This window comes from Bombus affinis, chromosome 6, assembly GCF_024516045.1.
Source record: "Bombus affinis isolate iyBomAffi1 chromosome 6, iyBomAffi1.2, whole genome shotgun sequence".
NCBI lineage: Eukaryota > Metazoa > Arthropoda > Insecta > Hymenoptera > Apidae > Bombus > Bombus affinis.
The window spans coordinates 8,000,595-8,022,142 of record NC_066349.1 but is presented as its reverse complement, the minus strand read 5'-3'; the positions used below and the strand labels follow the sequence as shown (position 1 = coordinate 8,022,142).

The window sequence follows — 21,548 nt, the reverse complement described above, 5'->3', positions numbered from 1 at the left end:
GGACCAACGTATTAAGATGGAACAAAGATACGAAGGAATAAAAGTGAATTAAATTGAAAAATAAAACAAATGTAGATATTTTGATACATTATCGATACTTGTACAAAAAGCCAAAGTTTCAATATTTACACGTATTCCACAACGTGATTATTTCGCATAGAGTGTCGGTCAGAGTACTCCGGCAAAAAATTAATGGTTTTTCCATTATATATTCCTTTCTTTGTTACAGTACTGTTATCTTCCCTCGTTTTTACACACCACGTGTAATTTCACAGATTATAACAACTTCCCAATAAACAATCATTTCCAACGTAAACGAGCAGGATACTATCTGTTTAGATTCGATCGCTTTAATTGTATTTATAAAAAATATAAACTCGCGTAAATATTCGCAGTCCACTAATGCCTTTCTACTTTGAACCATATCATTCCCTATTTTTTATTCCTTCAATCGCGACAAGAAAAATTTCTGCCATTTGCTCAGAATAAAAAAGAATGACGATAACGTAGTCAGCGATGCAGAAAAAAGTAGGTTTGCTAGAGCGACAATAATGAAGGCTAGCTTTAATTGAATCCTTCTCAGAATGTCCATAGGAGGCGTTAAACAAACTATCGGCATTTCGGCCACGTGAGAGTACGCCTTAGATGCTGGATCCATGATAAATCCTCTTCTTTCCTCGCGCAACTCAACCTTCCATCTTTCACCCTCTCTCTCTCTCCTTCTTCTTTGCACCTCTCTCTCTCTCTATCTCTGTCTCTCTTTGATCTTTTTGTTTTGCCTCACTGTATCCAGCCAAGCTGCGACTGCCGGTTTCCGGTCTGGAATTTCCGGCTTAGCTTAAGAGCTAATAGCACAGCTAGGAAAGCTACGCTTTTCCCTCTTACAACTGATCTATTTCCCGGCCCTTTCCTTTCGATTTCTTGACAGATGATCGTTCTCCCGGCGCAATTAATTCTCATCTTCGACCAACGGCTTGCCATCGTGAAACAGTTGGAACGAATCATCCAAACGTGACAGCTTGATCAATAAAAGTGTTGGGTTGTAACATAAATTCGTCCTGTATTTCTATTTATTATTCTAAACGGAGAAATGGGGACTTACATATGTTACAACCCTAATATTTTCTCATATGACATTCATTTCAATTTCAATATATATATATAACATGTACAAGTATACACAAACTTCGTACTATTCAGTCGTAAGATAAATTCATCCTGTTCTTGTATTTATTGCAATATGAAAGGTTAGAACACTTCAAAGAATGTGGGTAAAGTCAAGAAGGAGTAGAGAAACTATAGAAGAAAGAAAAAGAGAGAGAGAGAGATGGAGAGGTAGGAGATGAAGGTGAAGTTCTAAGGAGCAGGGAAGAAGATGTACAAAGAGAGAAGCGGTGAATTAAAATACAAGGATCTAGATATAATAGGAAATACAGGAGAATAGCCATAGGGAGTGTACCAAAATATTTAAGGTAGAGACGGAAGCTAGGGAGCAAAAGCTACTGAGAAGAACAAGGTATAGCAACTTGAACAATGCATGTAGATTTTGGGTGAGTGAAAAGGAAAAGAGATGTTTATTTTGTAAAACCAGCGAAGGCATTTGAACACATGGGGGATATGCAAAAGAATTGATAAAACAAACGTAAACGTGGAAGAAATACTAATGGAGGAGCGAAAAGCGGAATGGCTAAAAAAGATAGAAAGGAGGAAAAGAGGCGGAGAGGAGATGAGCAAAGAAAGCTGCGCAAAGTGTGAAACCAATGAAATAGTTTAAGGTAGTTTTAAGGAACGATAATGCTTTATAGCGAAACAGAAACGGTTTTAGAATAGAAACCAAAGAAATAATTATCTAAAGCAGGTTCGATAAAAGTACGAGTTATAGTAGCAACCTATGTAACCAAGTCCACTTTCTGGGCTAATAAGCTGAAATGAATAAATTCACTGCTACTACTATTTATCAGAATATATGTATAGATAATATATGTATACCAACTAATATATGAATATATTTAATATATCTGTGATTATACAGTACATGTATGTATACGAATTTATGTTACAACCCAATACAATATCATCGGTGTTTCCAGCATTAAAATTGAATTCTCACAATTCTTTCCTATACTATACAATTTTTAGACCGTCAATAATCATATATTTTATTGTTATTTCGGTATTATTGAATTCCTTGAAATTATTGGTTACGAGAGAATAGAGACACTTGCGTTCAAGAACGACAAGAGAAACAAGGAATAAGGGTAAGACGAGCCAAAAGTGAATAGAGGCCATGGTTCGTCTGAATATTCCGATACAGCGGACGATCAATAAATAGACGCAATTCCTAGGAAGCTATCCTGTGGAAGCTCCCTCCCTATCCAATCCTTATTACCCATTATCGATTTCTATTTAAAACGGAGCTTCGGCAAGACCGAAATACATACACACGTGACCCTTGTATATCTGTCAATAGCGAATAGAAACATCATTGTCACGGTTGACGTTGATTCCGGCTACAGCCAAACCTCGTACTCCGCCAGTGTTAAAATGATATCAACCCCGATACTGTATAATTTAATCACGTTGATTGAACAGATGTATAACAATCTAATTAACCTTGAACTGATATCTTTGGTTGTTAGATAGTTATTAGGTTATTTCATAATTTGATTTCAGATATTTACTTCTAATTTCTATTATATATATGGAATCTGAATCGTTAACCTACTTGGATACATATGACTATCGTCCTTGCGTTATTACTCTATCAAATTTTATCAAATTTTAGCTATCACCTAGAAATAAACAGACTTTTCACCGAATAAAATATTCGACACTCGAAACGACAATGATCCATAAATAAGGATTAACTTTATCCTGATTACCTACGAGTAACGCTCAGAGAAACTCGATAGAACTCGAAAGAATCGTCAGAAAAATCGCATTCTGTAGCCAGAAATTTATTCGTCTAAGTTACTTAGACTAATATTTCCAGAGAAAGATCTTTAAACAAAGCCGTGTATAAAAATACTAGTACTATGAAACAAGTATCCTGCACGCGGTAAAGTATAAACCGTAAATTATAAAATTCCCACGGCGAGATCTCAAAAATCCCTTGAACCTTCTCTCTCATCCACGCGTCAGGATAAAATATTAAAAAAGGAAGAAACTCGTAGAATCCTTCGTAGAATAAGAAAGAAGCAGCGATAATCTCGCGACAAATATTTCTCGCCAGCTTTTCTTCTCAATCAGGCTAGTTGCCCTAATCGATGCCCCGGCAACAGCCAGCGACCGTGTTCTCCAATCGTTTCTAGAGGGTTTCTTCCCGATCAAGAGTCATTCGTCCCGCAAACACGCCGAGACGGGGACAAATAGCATTTGCAAGGGGCCTCGATCTTCCTGGAGGATCTTCGATTCGGCTGATTCTTTTCTCGGCCGGTGATTACGGGCCCGATAGCGTCCTCCTGTTGGCTTTTGGCTGTATTGTACCACCGATCCTGCTCATCCGTTTCCGTGAATCTCTCCACAGTCTCCGGTCTACCGGGTTGTTTCGTCACAAAGTGATCCAACGGATTAAGATACTCAATTTCCAGCTTCCTCGACACGGTGATCAAACGCGGTTCGCTCTCTTCTTTCATGAAATCGAATAGACCGGCAACGTTCATCGGGACGTTCGTGTGAGAATCCAACAGATTCAGCTGCATCGAGTTCAACACCACTTCACCTGGTGGATACCTATCCCCGTAACAATTTCGTAAGCACGACTCAAACGTTTTGAATCGATACGAATTGTAATCCCATGTGATGTCAACGACAGGTAAAACCTGATCGGTTTTCACGAACGTGGACGAATATTTCGCGACCACGTTCGGCTCAGTTTCCTTCGAATTTCTAGCTTCTGTCTTGACCGTTGGGTTAGGAATCGATAGCGTTTGGTTCGGTATCACTGGCCAAGATGAAACAGTTCTCAGGTTGGTCAACGATATCTTGGAATCGGAGCTGGGAACGCTGAAGACGTTAGGTTCTTTGGAATAGTATTGCAGTATGTTACGGACGGATGATTTGTTGGAATCTTCCGCGTTGGTCGCGTAGTAATGGAAAATCGTGCATAGCTTCTTTGGATCTGCCTATGAAGCAAGGTATTATGGTTTTATCGTGACTCCTGTGATTTGAATTTACGAAGCTCTATACGATTGTTAAACTTATATGCTTTTACATACGTAACTAAGAAAGTGAAATGTAAATACACGCGAGACATTGAGGGCAAAAGTGGGTTAGCTTGGACGCTCGGCAAACGATGCAGTTTGCTAATTCTGATTTATAGCTACAGAATATACGAATTTATTCCCCACGAGAATTGCCATTATCGTGGCCAGTAAGCGATATAACACTGCCGATGAAAATAACGAGTTCACAATTGGATGATTTAATTCGATCAAAAAGGAGTTAATTTAACGAAAGGACAAAGAAAATTTCATCCCAATAAACGAAATTCAAATAAATTATGAAAATATAATTCGTAAAATAACAACGTATTAAATAATTCGTTAAAGTCGTTCAATTTAAAAAAAAAAAAAACGTGATAACCTCTAAGCAGTTTTTCAGACTAGAAATCTTCTTTACGATATCACAAAAAGATACTTCGTATATTCATATTAATTAATATATTTACATTAATTACATACGATTAACATTTGAAGCTGAACGGCGATAGAAAACACAAGGATCAAAGTGAGAAACAGAGCGTAGATGCTCGCCATGGTAAACTTAATGAATCTCGTTTTCACTCTATGAAAAGGCTAAAATCTCGACCGGTTTCTCAGGCTTGGACATCTTCATCGCTCTGTGGCTCACGATATCGACAGAAGACATCGTTTAATCGAGCTTTTCTTTTTCGTTCTTTAATTCTATAAAAATCAGTCGGACACCGGGTCCCATCGGACACCACGGCTTGTGGATCGATTTTTTTACGACACGACACGAGACTACAGAAACCTGTCATTTGTTTATGGAAATACGCGCGGTCGAAACGAAGAATTTTGTAACCTATCTGGACGTTCCGTTGACATCTCTACGTTTAATACGTATCCGTGATAGAGTCTCGTTCTACGTAAAAATATGCAGCCGCTCGCTGCAAGTATTTGAATACTTAGCATAGGAAACTTTTTACATACACGTCGTTATTAAAATCCGATAAAATTTGAAATCGATTTAAAAATATAATATAGAAGTTGGAAGATATTTTCTGTAAAAATGAATAGTCGCCTTAAGTATAAAGAGCATAGGGAAGAAACATAGTAAGTGGTTTTCTTAAAGCAACTTGAGGAGTTAGGGCTGTTGAGGTTGACTGATAGAGGAACGAGTGGATGAATTTGTAATAGAAAAATATATTGAAATAAGTATAGGTATAAGTATAAATACAAGTATAGTGTATGCTGATCCAGATCACTCTTACACTGTTACAGTACAATAGGAAGAAGGTATGATAGGGTGCACGTTCCTATATTTATAGCAAACGACAACACAAGTTAACCATGGTGTGAAACTCTAGCTGAAGGCTACAAGAAACAGCAATAGAAAGCTCTTTTGTTTCTGAACCTTGTAATCCAAAACAAAATTTATATTCAAAGGCACAATAATATTATTCATACCTTCATCCTATTGTATTGTAACACTGTAAGAGTGATCTGTATACACTATACACTATAGTATACACTAGTATACACTATACCTGTACTTATCCATATGGATCTCTCCTTATTTTGAATGTTTTTCATTAAATTCTATTCTCTTCGTAACAGCGTGTAAAGGTGTAGAGTTTTTCTTGAAGTAATTACTTCAACGAGGATCTTAACAATCAATCCGATGTAAACAAAATTCTTTTCCTGTTTAATTTTGGGATTAAATATACATTTCTCTCATTTCCTTGAATATTTCAAAAATAAGATCTCGTTGAATACCGAGGCTTATTAATATAACGAATAATTCACAGCTTAAATTCTTTTCTAATCATTGCGCTAAATATTGCGTTAAATATTTCGTACCTTCTATGAACAATAATGTCATGTAATGATCGTCAAAATGATGAAACATCGTAGAACGCACTGTATACTCGCAGAAAATTTCTACCAGTGTACGAATATTTTTATGGGCTGCTGTATATCGATGTCTGAATAAATATTTGAAAAGCAGCAAAATAAAGAGAAACGTGGTAAGATATGGGGAATATACATAGAAAAAAAGAAGCGACGCAGATTGAAATTTCACTGAAAACACAAAGTGAATAACAGCGATGTTCTGGTAATATTGAAAAACAGTGATCACGCCGGTCTCGGTGATTCACGGAGGAAAATTTCATCGCATTTCCATACGCAAGGGGAGAGAACGAATATTTTTTCTTTTTCGTTTTTTTCGTCGCGTAGACTGTATACACTATGCTAATCTGCCACGTTTTAATATTGCTTTGTGGGATTAAACTTTCAAAAAACACCACCGTTTATTTTGTAAAAAAACAGTCGAGTATTTTGACAAACACGTACAAAGATGCTTCTGAGTTTCGAACTTTTCCAATTTACTAATAAAATCCAATACAGAACTACTTCTTGCTGTGATCCTAAATGATCCTACTTTAAGTGATCCTAATTTTAGGTAAAACTAATTCCCTAAACCTTTTGTTTTGTTCTTATGCGATTACCAAAGTACTCAAAGCTGCTTTATGCTACTAACGTTTACCCTGTGATCGATCAATGGTAACGTGATCGCTAATGTATGAACATTTTCTCTGAAATCATTCTTGACCAGTTCCGATTCCAACTACTTGCGTGGAGAGTGTCCAATCCAGCGCAGTGTGGAAAATAATCCATCAATCCCGCAAGCCTTTTTCTTTCAGCAATACCTTCGTACGGTACTCTAGCATGATGAAATTGAAACTTTGAAAAGTTTTCCACGCTCACGGATGCAACAAGAGAGGAATACAACTTTCGAAACGGCGAACTCCAGTAGCAAAAATACAGCTCGGGAATACATAAACAAGTAAAATTGATTTCAGCGATAAAGATACAATACGAGAACACGTAGAAGAGGTTTCAACAGCAAAAAAACGATTTAAAGATGTTGACACGAAAATAGCACGAACTTAGCACCGAGCTAAGTATTCCAATAATAAAAAGAACAAACAAAGTACACGTACCGAAAATGAGATTTCAGTTCAAACAGAAAACAAAGGATAAGGAGACCAAAAAAAATACATCGCGACAATGAAAAGAGCATGGCAACGACAGCAAAAAGAAAGAAAGAAATAGAAATTCCAGCAATGTAGGGACAATACGAGAACATCTGGTTCGGCCATCGTACCATTTTACAAATCTACGAAACCCCCGGCGTGTTTCGACCCTTATTTCGCGTGCACGCTCAACCCATTTCCATATGTATACACCGCACAATATAAACAGAAGCATTAAGCGTCAATCAGAGTGGAGTAATTTGAAGCAGCGAGCCGTAAGAGGAAGTAGAATCTCGGTGGCGCGTCAACCTCGAGCCCCAAACCATAATAGGATGCAATTTAGAAACGGTCGAAACAGACAATACCGCGTCCTTCGAAGCGTAAATCATCCACCGCGGCAAGAGTGAGAGGATAGAGTGTGGAAACTGCAATGGGTAAAATGGGAGGGTGGAAGTGCATATCTTAATTACAATATTCCCACGAGCTGAACACAGGACTCTTGCCCGGTTCGCCAACCAACCCCTTAGCCTTTCCAGCCAGCCTCTAGGAATTTAATTAATTTGCCAGTGGCAAGCAGGCTTGCTCCTTGTCGCCACTCTGAAATATTGTATCCTTCCCACCCTTTAAAACCCAACGCCACCCCACGAGTGCCACCGTAGTATCGCCTTTACTCTCTCTCTCTCTCCCTCTCTCTCTCTTACTCTCGTACCCCGATCTTCTGGTCGCTTGTATTCTTGCAACGCAAGACGAGCACGCCTTGTTCGGATATCATTGAATTTCGCCGAGATATTGACACGAGAGTCTTCGTCGTGAGACGAAACATCGAACCATCTATTTCCAAGTATTTCGTAGCATCCTTGTCGATACGCTTTGTTTTAAGTTTGGTGTTTTGGTGAGTTGTTAGGTTTGTGGTAGATTTAAACTTGTTATTTTAATGTTTTTGTATAGCGAACGATAAATCTGTAGATCAGTATATCGTGTGATATTTTATACGAAATAAAACTATCTTTAAATTTCATTATAACCGTTTCCACTTTGTTTAGTTTACGTATGAAATCTCTAAACTATAGTATACCTAGTAGATAAGACTAGTATAATACGAGTGCATATGGACATGTCACTCTCGCGTTAATTTGCTTTCGTTAGAGAATGTCTTGTTCTCAAAATTTAAATAAATGTTTTTATATGAAGGTCCTCTTCATTTGCTTTTTGTAATATAAAATAATTACGTAATATAAGATAATAAATGTTATATGTATGTGACTTCACGTAACAATTAACAAGTGTTCTGTAGGATGGACGACCAACTCTTCCGTTAAACATCTGTCTGTTTACTCGGACGTTGGATAAAGGAAAATTATGTAGGAAGCCATGCAAGACAAAATGGAAGAGCGGTAATTTTATTTCGTGTATGAAACACTAGAATGAAATGGTTAAACGTTGCTCCTCTACGATTAATATTGCGTGAGAGCAGAATATAAGCATCGTCTGCGAACTGATACCGTAACTCAAGTGCTTTTTCTTTATCCAATCTCAACGTCTTACCGAGAATTATGTTATTCAAATAATCACTCAGTCATTTCCAGATCACTTATATCATGATTTTCGAAACACACTCCTCCATTTAAGCAAGCGTTAATTAAAATAAAAATTCATTGTATTTTTCTTTCGAACGATTTACGTTTAAAATATTTCTATTAAAAATTCTCTATTCTTGAAACCTTGAAACCATTACGTGATGAGATTTTTAAAAAATCCAATTCTCCTGATTTACTATTGTATCCGTTGCCAATGAAATCCTTAAATTTCAAATACACGTGTTCCATTAGAGGCCCTTAATGAACCAATCGGCTGCACGCTAATTAATAAATTTGCAACGTATTTTCTTTTGTTCTTTTTAAATCTTTGGTTTCATTCATTGTTCGTTCATTGTTCGATATTTGCCGATAATAACGACATTCTGTTTCCGACAAACAATTGCTTTCGAGAATGAACTTTAATAATGTATATGCCGGTAATGAGCGAGTGGAATGGAAACTCTTTCGATTTTACATCTACAATCGAACGAAAAGATATGCTTGAAAAGATAAAAGCAAAGAGATTCTGTTACGAACGAAATAATTATTTAAGTGACCGTTTCAATTTACATTTTATACATTTATCCGCGTTGCTGAATAATTTCCACAACATTTGCAATTCAACATTTCTACGATATGTTCGAGTAATACTATCGGTTCTCTCTTATGATGAACGTAGAACCCGTAGCCAAGGATATTGAAAACGGAACGATTAATTTCGTGACCGTGCATCCATCATCATTACGTCAATTTCAGATTACCGGGCAGAAGACGGGACCTTCATCCTCCCGCTACAAGATGATCCAAGCAGAACTCGAAAAAACAAGTCATTTAGTCGAGCACGGAAAAAAGGAGGGGTAGGGGAAGGGCCTGAAAGGGCTCAACTAGAGAAAGGAAAGAAAGGATGGATCGTGGAGGACGAAAAGCGGCGAAAGATGGATGAAGAAAAAACGGCGTCGCGTCAAGGCGAGGACGGTTGGCCATCCGCCTCATCTGCCGTTGAAAAGGTGAAAATCTTGATTTGAGTGAGCGCTTTAGATCGTCGCGCCCGGAAAACTCGTAAAAAAGCACCGAGAACGCCAGGAAATCCTTCGGCAAAGCCATTAACGACGATTTCTCCTAAGCCATCGAATCCCACTTCTTCCGTCGATGTCTTCCAATGTCAACCCCATTCCAGGGCTCGTCAAAGCGGCGCCATCGACGTGCCGTGAAAGAGAAAGAAATAGAAAGAGAAAAAAGAAGGAATGAACGGGAGGAGCGAAGAAAGTCGAGTGGAAATGACGGAAGGTAAAGTTCCAGCAACCAAGTAACGAAGGGAAACGAGGAACTGTGAAAAATGCAAATGGTACGATCAGGACGTGAGAGAGGGAAGGGGGAGAGGAGGAGAAGGAAGAGGAGGTAATTTGTCCTCCAGCTGATAAGTCTACACAAAAAATACGAAATTTGCTTTAGACATTCCAGGTCATCGAATTCAGGTTACATGTAGAAACCTTTTTTAGTTATAATACGTATATCATATACTCATATATCGTATCAAATAAATGGCGAATTGTTCTTAATTTCAACAATAAGAAACAATTCATAAATACTAATACGAAATCTTAGTAATGAAAGTGACACGAGGATACCAAGCTAAAACGTACTTATAATTGAATAATTCACTCAATTTGAATGCTATTGAAAGTGTCTGGACCATGATCAAATCATCTATATACCCATCTTTAAATGCTACGTTCTACTTACTTATGTTCAATTCGTGGACAAAAACACAGAAATTTAACACAATAGTGCAGACACAAAGACAGTGCATATGGATCATACGGGAAAGCATATGAGCTATAGACCTATAAAGAAGATAAAGAAGAGAAATACAAATCACTAGCATGTATATATATAACAGCGTAATAAGTAATAAACTTTAATGTTAGAATTCGTTCGCGCTTCTCAATATCACTAAAAACAGGAAAGAAAATTAAAAGTTTTAAGTGATTCTAATTTGATGGCCAGGAACTGCATAGGGATTAAAAGACATAAAGTTCCTTCCTTATCTACAATTACAAATTGAGAAAAAATGCTTAAAAATGTTAATATTTGAAAGGTATAATTTTGTCGATTATATAGCTCAAAATAAAAACGTAGCTATATAAAGAAATACGAATTTAAATGTACACCTTTAAAATTTATATCTTTTGTAGCTTTAAATATCTCGATATAAGTCTAACTATCAAGAGTTGATAAAATAGAATAGGTTAAGAACAGAGTGTAATAGATCTCTTATGACGTAATATTTTTAAGGAACATCAAAAATGTTTAAATGAAACTTTTGAAAAAGATTTTTAAAGATATTCTGTTTTTAAGGTTACAGCTAAGTTTTATGTAAAAAAAAATATTAGTGAATGTTAATTGACGTCATTGCGAACTTTGTTGACGTGAGTTCGAAATAATCGGTCGATATTTCAGCATTAGACCATATCTAATTATTACCATCTGTGCCATTATAATAATATAATAATAATAATTTAAATTGCAATAACGATTCACGTAATCATCGATTCATAAAAGTGGAATCATCATTTTTTGAGAATGCAATATTATTGTCAACATTATCATTACAAGGTAACTGACAATACAGGAGTAGACGAACATTCTATTTACCTGCTGTGGCATTTATTTGCGGTCCTTAGATTATTCAATAATCAAGTGTAGTGCTAGTAATAATTATGTACATATCTTTAATTTCGGAATTTTAGGAATGTAAAATTACTTTTAACGAAAGCGATCAATCGCAACGATAAATCAAGATGACTGATGAGTCAATTGAAAAATTTATATTAAAAGTATCTAATTGTATAGTGTTTTTATTGCTATGGTACACTTAAATTAAATTACATCGTAACATCAGCCACAACATCTAACATATTATTGTATATTTAATTAATAATAATTAATAATTGTTCGATTTGCAAGATGCTTTATCTCAATCACACTATTAACAATAACATGCCTAAACGATCGACGATCAGGCTTGACAACACAATGTAAAGATTTAAGGGTAACTTTTGCATTTTACTGTGTTCGTCCCGCGTCTACATATTGTCTTGTAAGTTACACAGTAAAATGAATGTTTTCTTTGCTGCACGTTTATAATGTAATATCAACCATTGTAAATGATTTATATAAGAATATAAAAAAGTAAGGTCAGAAAAACACAGCAGATGGTTTTCTAACTAGTACGCATTCATCACAATCTTCAAACACACCGTCAGATGTTATTTATCTCGATCACCATACTTGAATAATATTGTTATAAAATTTCTTGTATCACTGTAATGTACGACCAAAAAAAAATGCCTCTTTGTTTGCAACCACATATAGTAATTCCTGAGATATTAAAATATTATTGTACTAAAACATTTGATCTTAATAATATAGACTCTACACGCTGCAACTTGCAGAACATTAGTGTTATCTATTGGCAGCAAATATGTATTAAGGTGGACTTGCTTTTATGTTACTTATGTTGAGACTACTTTGTAAGTAGTTTAGAAATATGTACTTATTCATATGTTCGCCTTCCTTGTACGCTATGTAACATCAAATCGATAAACACATTTATTAAAAACAAAAAAATACTGTTCAATTGGTATATGTATTAACAACCACTGAATACTTGAATCTTTTTTTTAAAGTCGACTATCTTTATCGTGAATTACTTTGTGTTTAAGCAGTTTGCTTTATAGTATAAATTCCTACAAAGCCCATGTCACTTGCATTGTGAGTGCAAATAGCGCCTTATACGCAAATTTCATGAATTCACATAGAGGAATGCATGAAGATATTTCATTATTTCTTATCGAACAACCCGAAAATCTGCTCTTTTTCAATTTGTAATATAAGATGCTGTTGCATCAGTATATGTATCTTCACGTTATAACTGCAAGCTGTTAATAATACTTACATCTAAGACCTCATATATGGATAATCGTATTCACGCAAAGGAACAAATGTTTCTTTGATTGACTGTGGCGATGCCCAACGAAGAACGTAATGAGGTCCGCCAGCCTTATCATTTGTTCCAGACATTCTACTACCACCAAACGGTTGCTGACCAACGACCGAGCCTGTCGATTTATCGTTAACATAGAAATTGCCAGCTGTATATTTAAATTCTTCGAGAGCTCTTCTCGCCCATTTTCTGAAGGAGAACATTGTATAATGAGATAAAGTACAAATATGTTAAAAACGAAATGAAATGCTTACTCGTCTTGCGAGAATATCGATCCAGTTAAAGCATAAGGTGTCGAGGATTCTACCAATTTCATCGTTTCATCGAGGTTTGAATCTTTATAAACATATATTGTTAATACAGGGCCAAATATTTCCTCTGTTATTATCTTATCTGTAGGGTCTTTTGTTTCTACTATTGTCGGATCAATGAAGTATCCAACCCTAATGGAAAGAAAAGGAATTAAAAATAATAAGAAAATACATATTTAACAGATTGTATGTAAAATGAAACGTACGAATCATCGTATTTCCCACCACCGATAATTTTTAAATTAGGCGATTTTTTGGCATGTTCGATATAACCAGAAATTCTTTTAAATGCAGTAGCATCTATAACGGCTCCGGTGAACACGGTAAAATCTCTGATGTCGCCAATCTTAAGTGCATCACGAAGTGATAAAAGGCCTTCCTTTATCTATATATATAACAGTGTTTGAAATTAGAAAATTGGAAAGACTGAAATCAAAACTATGTATGAAATCTACCTTTGGCCACAATGATTCTGGAACATACATTCTACTGCAAGCTGAACATTTTTGACCATTAAATTCAAAAGCGCTTCGTATGGTCCCATTAATAACTGACTCTACATCAGCACTCGCGTGTACGAAATGATAATTTTTTCCGCCACATTCGCCTACTAATTTGGGGTAGTTCTTATACTTCCCCAGATTTTTACCAATTTGTGCCCACAAACGATTAAACGTGGGAACTGATCCGGTAAAATTAATTCCGGATAGATGAGGTGAAGCAGTTATAGTGTCACCAAAAACGGGACCTTCACATGGAACAAAATTGACTACACCTGGTGGTACACCAGCTTCTTTACATATCTTAAAAATCCACCAGTTAGAAAGTAAAGCTGTATCAGATGGCTTCCAGAGTACTGCATTACCCTAAAAATGTGTGATACAACGTTTGTAATATACATTTATTGTATAACATGTACTGCACTTGAATTTTCAATGTATAAATCATTTGTATAGTAAGATACATAAAAATGAAATAATAAAAAAAAAATGCAAACCATTAAAGCAGGTGTATAGCTAAGATTACCACCAATGGCAGTAAAGTTGAATGGTGATACTGCCGCAACAAAACCATCCATTCCTCTATATCTCATTGAATTTAATGTTTCTTTAGAATTGGTTGAAATTGGCTGATATTTTAAAGCCTCTTTGGCAAAATATGCATGCATTCTAAAGAAATCAACTAATTCTGCTGCACTATCGATTTCTGCTTGAATAACAGATTTGCTCTGTCCGAGCATTGTAGCAGCATTTAATTGCTGTCTGTATTTTGTTGCCATCAAATCAGCTGCCCTCAACCAGATTTCTAAACGCTGTTCAAATGGACATTTTTCCCATTCACGCTGAGCCTTTACAGCAACATCTATTGCCTTTTTGACTAGATCAGGTGTTGCCCAATGATATTTTGCAACCTTTGCTTTATGATTATGTGGCTGAAATATATATCATAACTGTCACTAATATATACTCTATTGTTAGTTTTTTACTGTACGTTAATTCTTTAATATTGTACTTGTTAACTTACCATAACTTGATATCTACATAAATCTGTTTTAATTTCTTCATTTCCAATAACCAGGGGTACTTCCTCACAATCACTGGCCATTTTATCCAAAGCTCTCTCCAATTCTGCCCTCTCAGGGCTACCTTTTTTATAATTAAGGACAGGTTCATTTTCCAAAGGAAATTCAGCAGGATTTGGCAATGGTATTATTGTTCCTAAACATCTTGTACCAACTCTGTTTAGAAAAGTATGAAATATATATAATTACAAGTAATAAAAATCTAGGAAATCAAACATTTCAATTTTAAAATTTTTTTCGAGTATTTTCACATATCCCTTTTATATATTCATAATGTTTATAAATGTACTCGTATCTAAATTTACTGATATAGAACATAAGATTAAGAGAGAGAATACATATTAGCTTCTTGATACCATCTGTCAATATTTATCTATGTACTTTGTAGTAAGACTTAAACTCATGATGTTATCTTCAGCACAAGATTTTCTGTAACCAATCTTTTATTTTAATAAATGATAAAGGTAATAGAAAATAATACAAAAATTATGAAAATAAAAAATTATTATTTATTTCTATATGCATTATAACACAAAAGCAATATTTTTATTTATTTAAAATCTAAAATAAAATCAAAAATATATCTTACATAAATAAAAAGGAGAGAGAAATTATTTTCAGGGAAGAATGTTATTTTAAACTTGCTTACATGTGTCAAGCCGACATCATGGTCAGATTATTACATAACACAAATTCAATGACCCATGTCATTACAGTTATCGCTGCATTACTAATTACACATTAATTTGATAACGAAAATTATCCCAATTGAATTAAATCAATGAAGTTGCGGATAAGTTAAATGGGTAAAGTGAATGAATCGATATAAAGCTCGTTTAATTATACAAAGCGGCCTTGTAATAAAGATTCACTATTTTCAGTAATACATTCCTTTTCAAAATATCGCGAAACATTACATGATATACATTATATGTAACATTTTGAATTCAAACAAATCGAAAAGAAATAGTTGTAATCTAAAAAATGTTACGTATTAATAAGCGAATATTGGGGCTACCGCATAAAATTTTGCTGTGTATTTTATACATTAACAAACGTCCATTATAGCAGATGTTACCGTCTGCTTTATCCATATGTATTGGTCTGTAAAAATATATTTCAAGGGCGCTCACATATATACAATGAATAAAAATATTATTTCAAAGTAATGTTAACACGTAATCTGATTATCTCAAAGTTTGGAAATTTATGAATAATTTTATGAGAATCATTCAATAAAGCAAATTAAAATCGAAATACGTACATATATATATATACACAAGTGATATGACACGTTTATATATAATAAATATAATAAAGTTTATGCTTCCTACATGCATCCTTATACGTATGTTCACATTTACAGTCAATACTACAAATCTAGCTAATATTAAATTTTACAAATATGTTCTATATATTATAATATAGGTTTACAAAAAAAAGCGCAAGAGTAATGCATTAAAATGGACATTGAAAAGTGACCGGCAAAAATAGTTAAATAGAGAAAAATACAAAAATACATTGACAAAAGTATGATAGTTGGTAAACTACCAAAAAACACCTTTCACGTCCATATTATAGCGGAAAATTCCGATGGAGCCCACAAAGTAGTCTATCCTTTCCGTAGACGAAGAGGTATGTGAACAGAGAAGTTTAGACAAAGAAAATGAATCAGAGGACCAATAACACACCAATGAGCTGACATCTACATATAAACGCGCCCCTTCGTTTATGATCGTTATTATGTAGTACGTGTATTAATGCGCGAAAGTAATCAATATATTATAGTGGGATTTAACATATCTGATAAAATACACAAGACACCAACTACGAAAGCTTTAGTTTTGTTTATACGTATAATTTTAGTTAGTAATTTCGCGTTTGGCTACTCACTTTTGACTGTTAATTATTAACGCTTGACGGCAAAGACTCAACATTGTCTATTTTTGGTTCTTTTGATTTATATTCCCTTTAAAACTTTTTACATGAACACCTTCACGTTCGTCGTAAAAATTTTGCAAAGGTATCAATAAACCTTTCTCTCTATAATCACTGTAAAGACTGATTAGGATGCTGAACTGTCGAAACTACGAAACTCGACAGTGGCAACCATCGAGCAAATAGTGACCCAAACCTCCCCCCATGTATACCCCACCCTCCATCAATTCGACTATGAAACAGGGCCGTAATAAGATTCCGAAAAGTAGGGCGTCGGTTAATTCTTGAATAAAAATATGTATAACAGCAAAAATAGGTAAATATACAATTATAGATTAATTGTCATTTATAAGATATTTTATCCAAGAAGTTATTTCATAAAATTTGTAACAGATTATTTAATACATAAAGTATTGAAAGAATCGTCAAATATTTCGGTATCAAAATGTCGAAATATAAAATATTATTAACTCTCTATTAATAACTATAAATATCGAGAAAAAAATAATTTGAACTATTTTAATCCTGCTTAAGGAGGTATATTTGGATTCATATTTAAATTAATCTATTAATATCTATATATATATATATATATATAATTATTTTATTACATTCATTTGGTTTACATTTTGTTTCTTTTTTATGGAATATAGTATAGTATCAATACATCAAAAGTAACATCAATTAAATTAATGAAATTTAAACAAAATGTAAACCAAATGAATGTAATAAAATAATTTCATTGTTACTATATATTGTTTCAAATATCTAAAAATAAAACATATAAAAAATCCGCTTATCTTTTTGTAGCCCAAACAATTTTTTTAATGTATACTTTATCAAATGCACAAAGATAGATACAAGGTCTTAAAGCAATGTATTAAAAAGTTTAGTTTTTGAAAAATATATAATCAAAATGTTCACTTCGGGTACATTATACTTTTATAGATTTATGATTCATTGTATATCATAGGATTCTCTGTTTCTCTGTCTGATCATACTCTGTTTTTTCTTTTTGTCTACTATGAATTATAAAGAAATTTTATCAATATACTAAGGAAATAAATGAATAATTCAACTTGTACAAATCACGTTTAATTTAATATTGCAATTATCTAAAATTACAGATGTTATTAGCAATCGGACTTTTTTTAATTGTCTTCTTGCTGCATTTGTAATTCACGTAATAGTTGTGCCCTTTGTTTTTCCAACTCATCCTCTGAAAGTTCATGATGCTCAGCATTTTCAGTAACAGACCCTTCACTATGAGCAGAAGGTCTTCTATGTTTTTCTTCCTTTCGTTTTCTTTCTGGTGATTCTTCAGAAGACGGAAGTCTCGAATGTGATCGCTACACCAACCATGTGCAATTAATAAACTTAAATCTAAACAAACTTAGAAAATTGTTAATTATATTGTAATATTAATTGAACTTACCGAATGACTACGACCTCTCTTCTTTTTACTCTTCTTCTTTTTTGATTTTCTAGTATCAGACTCGGAACTATCCGATTTGCTAGGAACACTTGGTGATCTTGATTTATGTCTTTTTTTCTTCAAACCTTTATCGCTACCTTCAGACTCCTAATACAGAATAAAACAATTGTTTAAAATAAATATTTAGGCTCTAAAATTGTATAATATACTTACACTATGTGATCGCGATCGTGACTTGCGTTTCACCTTTTTTGTTTTCTTCTTTTTACTTCTAATGTGATGATGACTACAGCTTTCTTCAAGTTCGTGTTGATATTCCTTGAAAATTCTAACTCTCTCGCTTTCTAATGTTATTGCTTTGAAATCTGGTTCTTCTTCAATCTTACTTCTTACATCGTCCCACGTCATTTGATAATCAACATTAAGAGTTTTTAGTAAATTTTTAAAGCCAGTTTCTAATTTCTTAAACTTTCTAGTTTCTTCCTTTACACGTTCTTTCTCTCGGGCTTCAGCTTTTTCAAGTAATAAATTGTACGTTAATTTTACATTACCCGCATCTAATGTTGCAGATTTTCGATCCTCACATACGACTGTAGCAAACTCTTCAAAAGTAGTATTAACTTGCACTTCAAAATTTTTATCTTTCAGAATTTCTCTGATAATTTTCTTTTCGTCATGAAATCTAGATTTCAAATCTTCGACGTAAAATTTAAACAAATCTAGTGGAGTTGATCCAGATTGTCCAAGCATAGCTGAAAATCTTAAATCAGCAGATAACATCGGGTAAAGTTCTACCCACAATGACATGGATGTTAATTTTCCTTGTTCATGAAGCTCATCCAACAAACTCTGTGAAATAATTGTCCTTATTGAAAACATTAGTAAAGGTGATATAAAATTTCATAATTTTGTAAAACTTACTATAAAAGCATCTCTGTTTTTTCGTTCTTGTCTTTTTCTACGTTTTTTCTCATGTTCTTTCTCTTCTTCTTCATCCTTTTCTAGTTGACGTATATGATTTTCAAAAATAAGTAATGCATCCTCTTTATCCATTTCTAATAAGTCTGCATCTTCTGCAAAAGCTGCGTGTTGTAAAAGTAATGCTTGTGCTTCTTGCCAAGTAGTTCTATATGTAACATCAGTCATAGTATCTAAAACTTGAGCTAATCTTTTAGTATTTCTCTTTTTTAACTGTTTTGCTTCTTCTTTTTCACGCTTAGCTAAATTAAAAATAACATCCTCATAAATATCCCGGCGATCTGAATCACCAACAGCCCTCCACACTTCCAAATTACCAAACATTTCTTCACATTTATAATACTTTGTTGTACTTGTCATTCTATCATTTTCTAATAAAAATTGTTCCAAATCTTCCTTAGCTTTTTTTAATCTGTTTGAAATAACTTATCTGTATTTCTATTTTTTATTTCTTCTGTTAAAATATGCTAGTTTTATATAATATGACACAATGATACTTACCTTAATCTTTCTTGCTCACGTTCCTCTTTAAGTTTCTGTGTCTTATATGCATTGAATGCTTGTTTACGTTCATTTAATTTTTTCATTTGTGGATATCTAGGATCACTTTGAATTAATTTTACTGCCTGTTCCCATGTAGCATTTGATGGAACATCTCTTTCTCTTAATAATTCTTTAAATGCTTCAATTGCTTCCTTCTTATCTTTAAATTGCATTTTTGGTTCAGGAGTACTGGTACGACTATCATTTGCTGATCCTTTTGCAGAATTGCTATCTTCATCTGGCTTTGCAGGTGGAGTAGGAATGTTTATTGCTGCAAGAGTTGCAGCCATGGCTTGTTCAATTGCAGATTTTCCACCTGGTTCTGGTGTACTGGTTTGAGATGTATTCGCAATTGCAATATTTGGAGATAAATGTTGAATACCTGCAGGAACTATACTGAAAAGGTAAAATATTGATAATTACATTTACAACCTTAAAGTTTCTTTATTATATGTATATGCATATGTGAATTATAATAAATATAATTTTTACTAACGTATTTGTAGCACTCGCAACAACTGCTGCAGCTGCAGCTGCAGCCTCTTCAGCTGCAATTCTTGCTTTTAATTCTTCTAACTCTGTAGGAATGGTCCACCTAGATTCCTTAGTTGTCACATTATGATAATATACTTTTCCATTCTCTGATTTATATTCTTTCCAAGGGCATTGTGATAAAAGCAATTCACTAGGTGTTTTTAGCTCATCTGGTTTCTCCCACAAAGATTGTTTTGTAGCACTATTATAATAATATGTCCTTCCATCAGGAGCTTTATGTTCAGTCCAATCAGTCTTTTTTTCTGTTGTTGCAATAGGTTGAACACCTGATGTGGCTTCACTTGCTATAGGTGCAGGTGGAGGAATACCTGGTGCCGTTATTTGAGGAGGTGCAGCTAAAATATAAATGACATTTAAATAAAGCACATTAAGATGAAAAATATCCTTTAATCAAAAAAAGTATTAACCTATGACTCCAGCATCAGGTGGAGGAGCAGCAGTAATTGGAAAACTAAAACCTGGTGGAGGTATAGAAAACTGTGGAGGCATTATACCGGGTGGACCAGGTGGTAAACTAGGAGGAGGTATAAAAGGTGCAGTAGGCATAATAGGTGGTACAAAAGTGGAAGCAATATTTGGAGTCGCTGGTGGAAACCCTGGTACCGCAGCGGGTGGAGGTATACCATCATTTGAAGCCTGTAATATAATACAATGTACAAGTTAAACTTATAAATAATTAAATTAAATGTTTCTATGTATGGAATCACACACATGTGTAATACATTATAAAAAATTATTTTCTAAATTTATTCTCAGAAGATTTAATTCAAGTGTACTTTTCTCATATATTATCAAAACAAAATAGAAAAGAAATTAAAATTTTGAGTATATAAATTAAATCATAAAAATTTTCTTTAAAGGTAAATTGAATAAATTTGTATAAACTTATTAACAACAGAACTAATATGTAAGGTTATTACACTTATTCATAATCACTTATTCATTCATTTTACGTTTAATAATACCATACCATTTCCTACAGAATGAAAATGTTTTCCTTTTAAATTAAATCATTGAAAATAGAATTATTGTAATTCCTTACAAATTAAATGATATAAGCAAAGGTATTCTACTTCACATGTAAACTATATCACGCTGTATTTATACTACCAACCAACCATACTATACTACACCAACGCATGAAAGCAACTAGATTTTATGTATATGATGGCCATAAGAAATGAGTGAACATTGTGGATATATAGATTAAAAGTTGGCATATAAGACTATGCTATAATAAGACTATTATATTAATGTTTTGATCCAATATTTCGTTTCAATTTATATTTCAAATTTCTAAAAATATTATAAGAAACTGAAATATTTTTTGATAAATAATTATATGATCACTCTATAGTATATTATATTTCAATTCTAATTGAAATAATTTTTATTTCCGACTAT

General features: G+C 33.8%; 3 protein-coding genes across 9 annotated transcripts in view; all 3 read right to left on the bottom strand.

Moving 5' to 3' along the window:
- Positions 1–16,831, bottom strand: part of LOC126917618 (delta-1-pyrroline-5-carboxylate dehydrogenase, mitochondrial) — a 56,571-nt gene extending 39,740 nt beyond the window's left edge. For 2 of the 6 annotated variants that reach the window (XM_050724690.1, XM_050724688.1), the window contains exons 1-7: positions 16,589–16,831; positions 14,638–14,851; positions 14,111–14,545; positions 13,569–13,979; positions 13,320–13,498; positions 13,057–13,245; positions 12,755–12,991 (exon numbers count right to left, since the gene is read on the bottom strand). In XM_050724690.1, the coding sequence (XP_050580647.1) occupies positions 12,757–12,991; positions 13,057–13,245; positions 13,320–13,498; positions 13,569–13,979; positions 14,111–14,545; positions 14,638–14,851; positions 16,589–16,632 (1,707 nt within the window). In that variant the 5' untranslated portion in view covers positions 16,633–16,831 and the 3' untranslated portion in view covers positions 12,755–12,756. Of the gene's footprint in view, positions 1–9,320; positions 10,220–10,539; positions 10,641–11,638; positions 12,992–13,056; positions 13,246–13,319; positions 13,499–13,568; positions 13,980–14,110; positions 14,546–14,637; positions 14,852–16,256; positions 16,537–16,588 lie in introns of those variants that run through there. The other 4 variants (XR_007711007.1, XM_050724689.1, XM_050724687.1 and 1 more) reach the window with 4 other exon arrangements.
- Positions 161–5,654, bottom strand: LOC126917500 (uncharacterized). Its single transcript, XM_050724405.1, has 2 exons — positions 5,649–5,654; positions 161–4,124 (listed from the first exon to the last, which is right to left on the bottom strand). Exons 1-2 carry the CDS (start codon positions 5,652–5,654, stop codon positions 3,327–3,329), a joined length of 804 nt encoding a protein of 267 aa, XP_050580362.1. The 3' UTR covers positions 161–3,326.
- An 881-nt stretch (positions 16,832–17,712) lies between the features above and the next one.
- LOC126917563 (pre-mRNA-processing factor 40 homolog A) lies at positions 17,713–21,326 on the bottom strand. 2 transcript variants are annotated; one of them, XM_050724538.1, is made up of 8 exons: positions 21,187–21,326; positions 20,552–20,780; positions 20,086–20,479; positions 19,548–19,985; positions 18,990–19,458; positions 18,282–18,917; positions 18,069–18,215; positions 17,713–17,982 (listed from the first exon to the last, which is right to left on the bottom strand). In XM_050724538.1, the coding sequence occupies exons 2-8, from the start codon at positions 20,688–20,690 to the stop codon at positions 17,785–17,787; spliced, it is 2,421 nt and encodes an 806-aa protein (XP_050580495.1). In that variant the 5' UTR covers positions 20,691–20,780; positions 21,187–21,326; the 3' UTR covers positions 17,713–17,784. The 2 variants fall into 2 exon arrangements, with proteins under 2 accessions (XP_050580495.1, XP_050580494.1); XM_050724537.1 differs by having other exon boundaries at positions 21,115–21,288.
- Between the last annotated feature and the right edge of the window lie 222 nt (positions 21,327–21,548).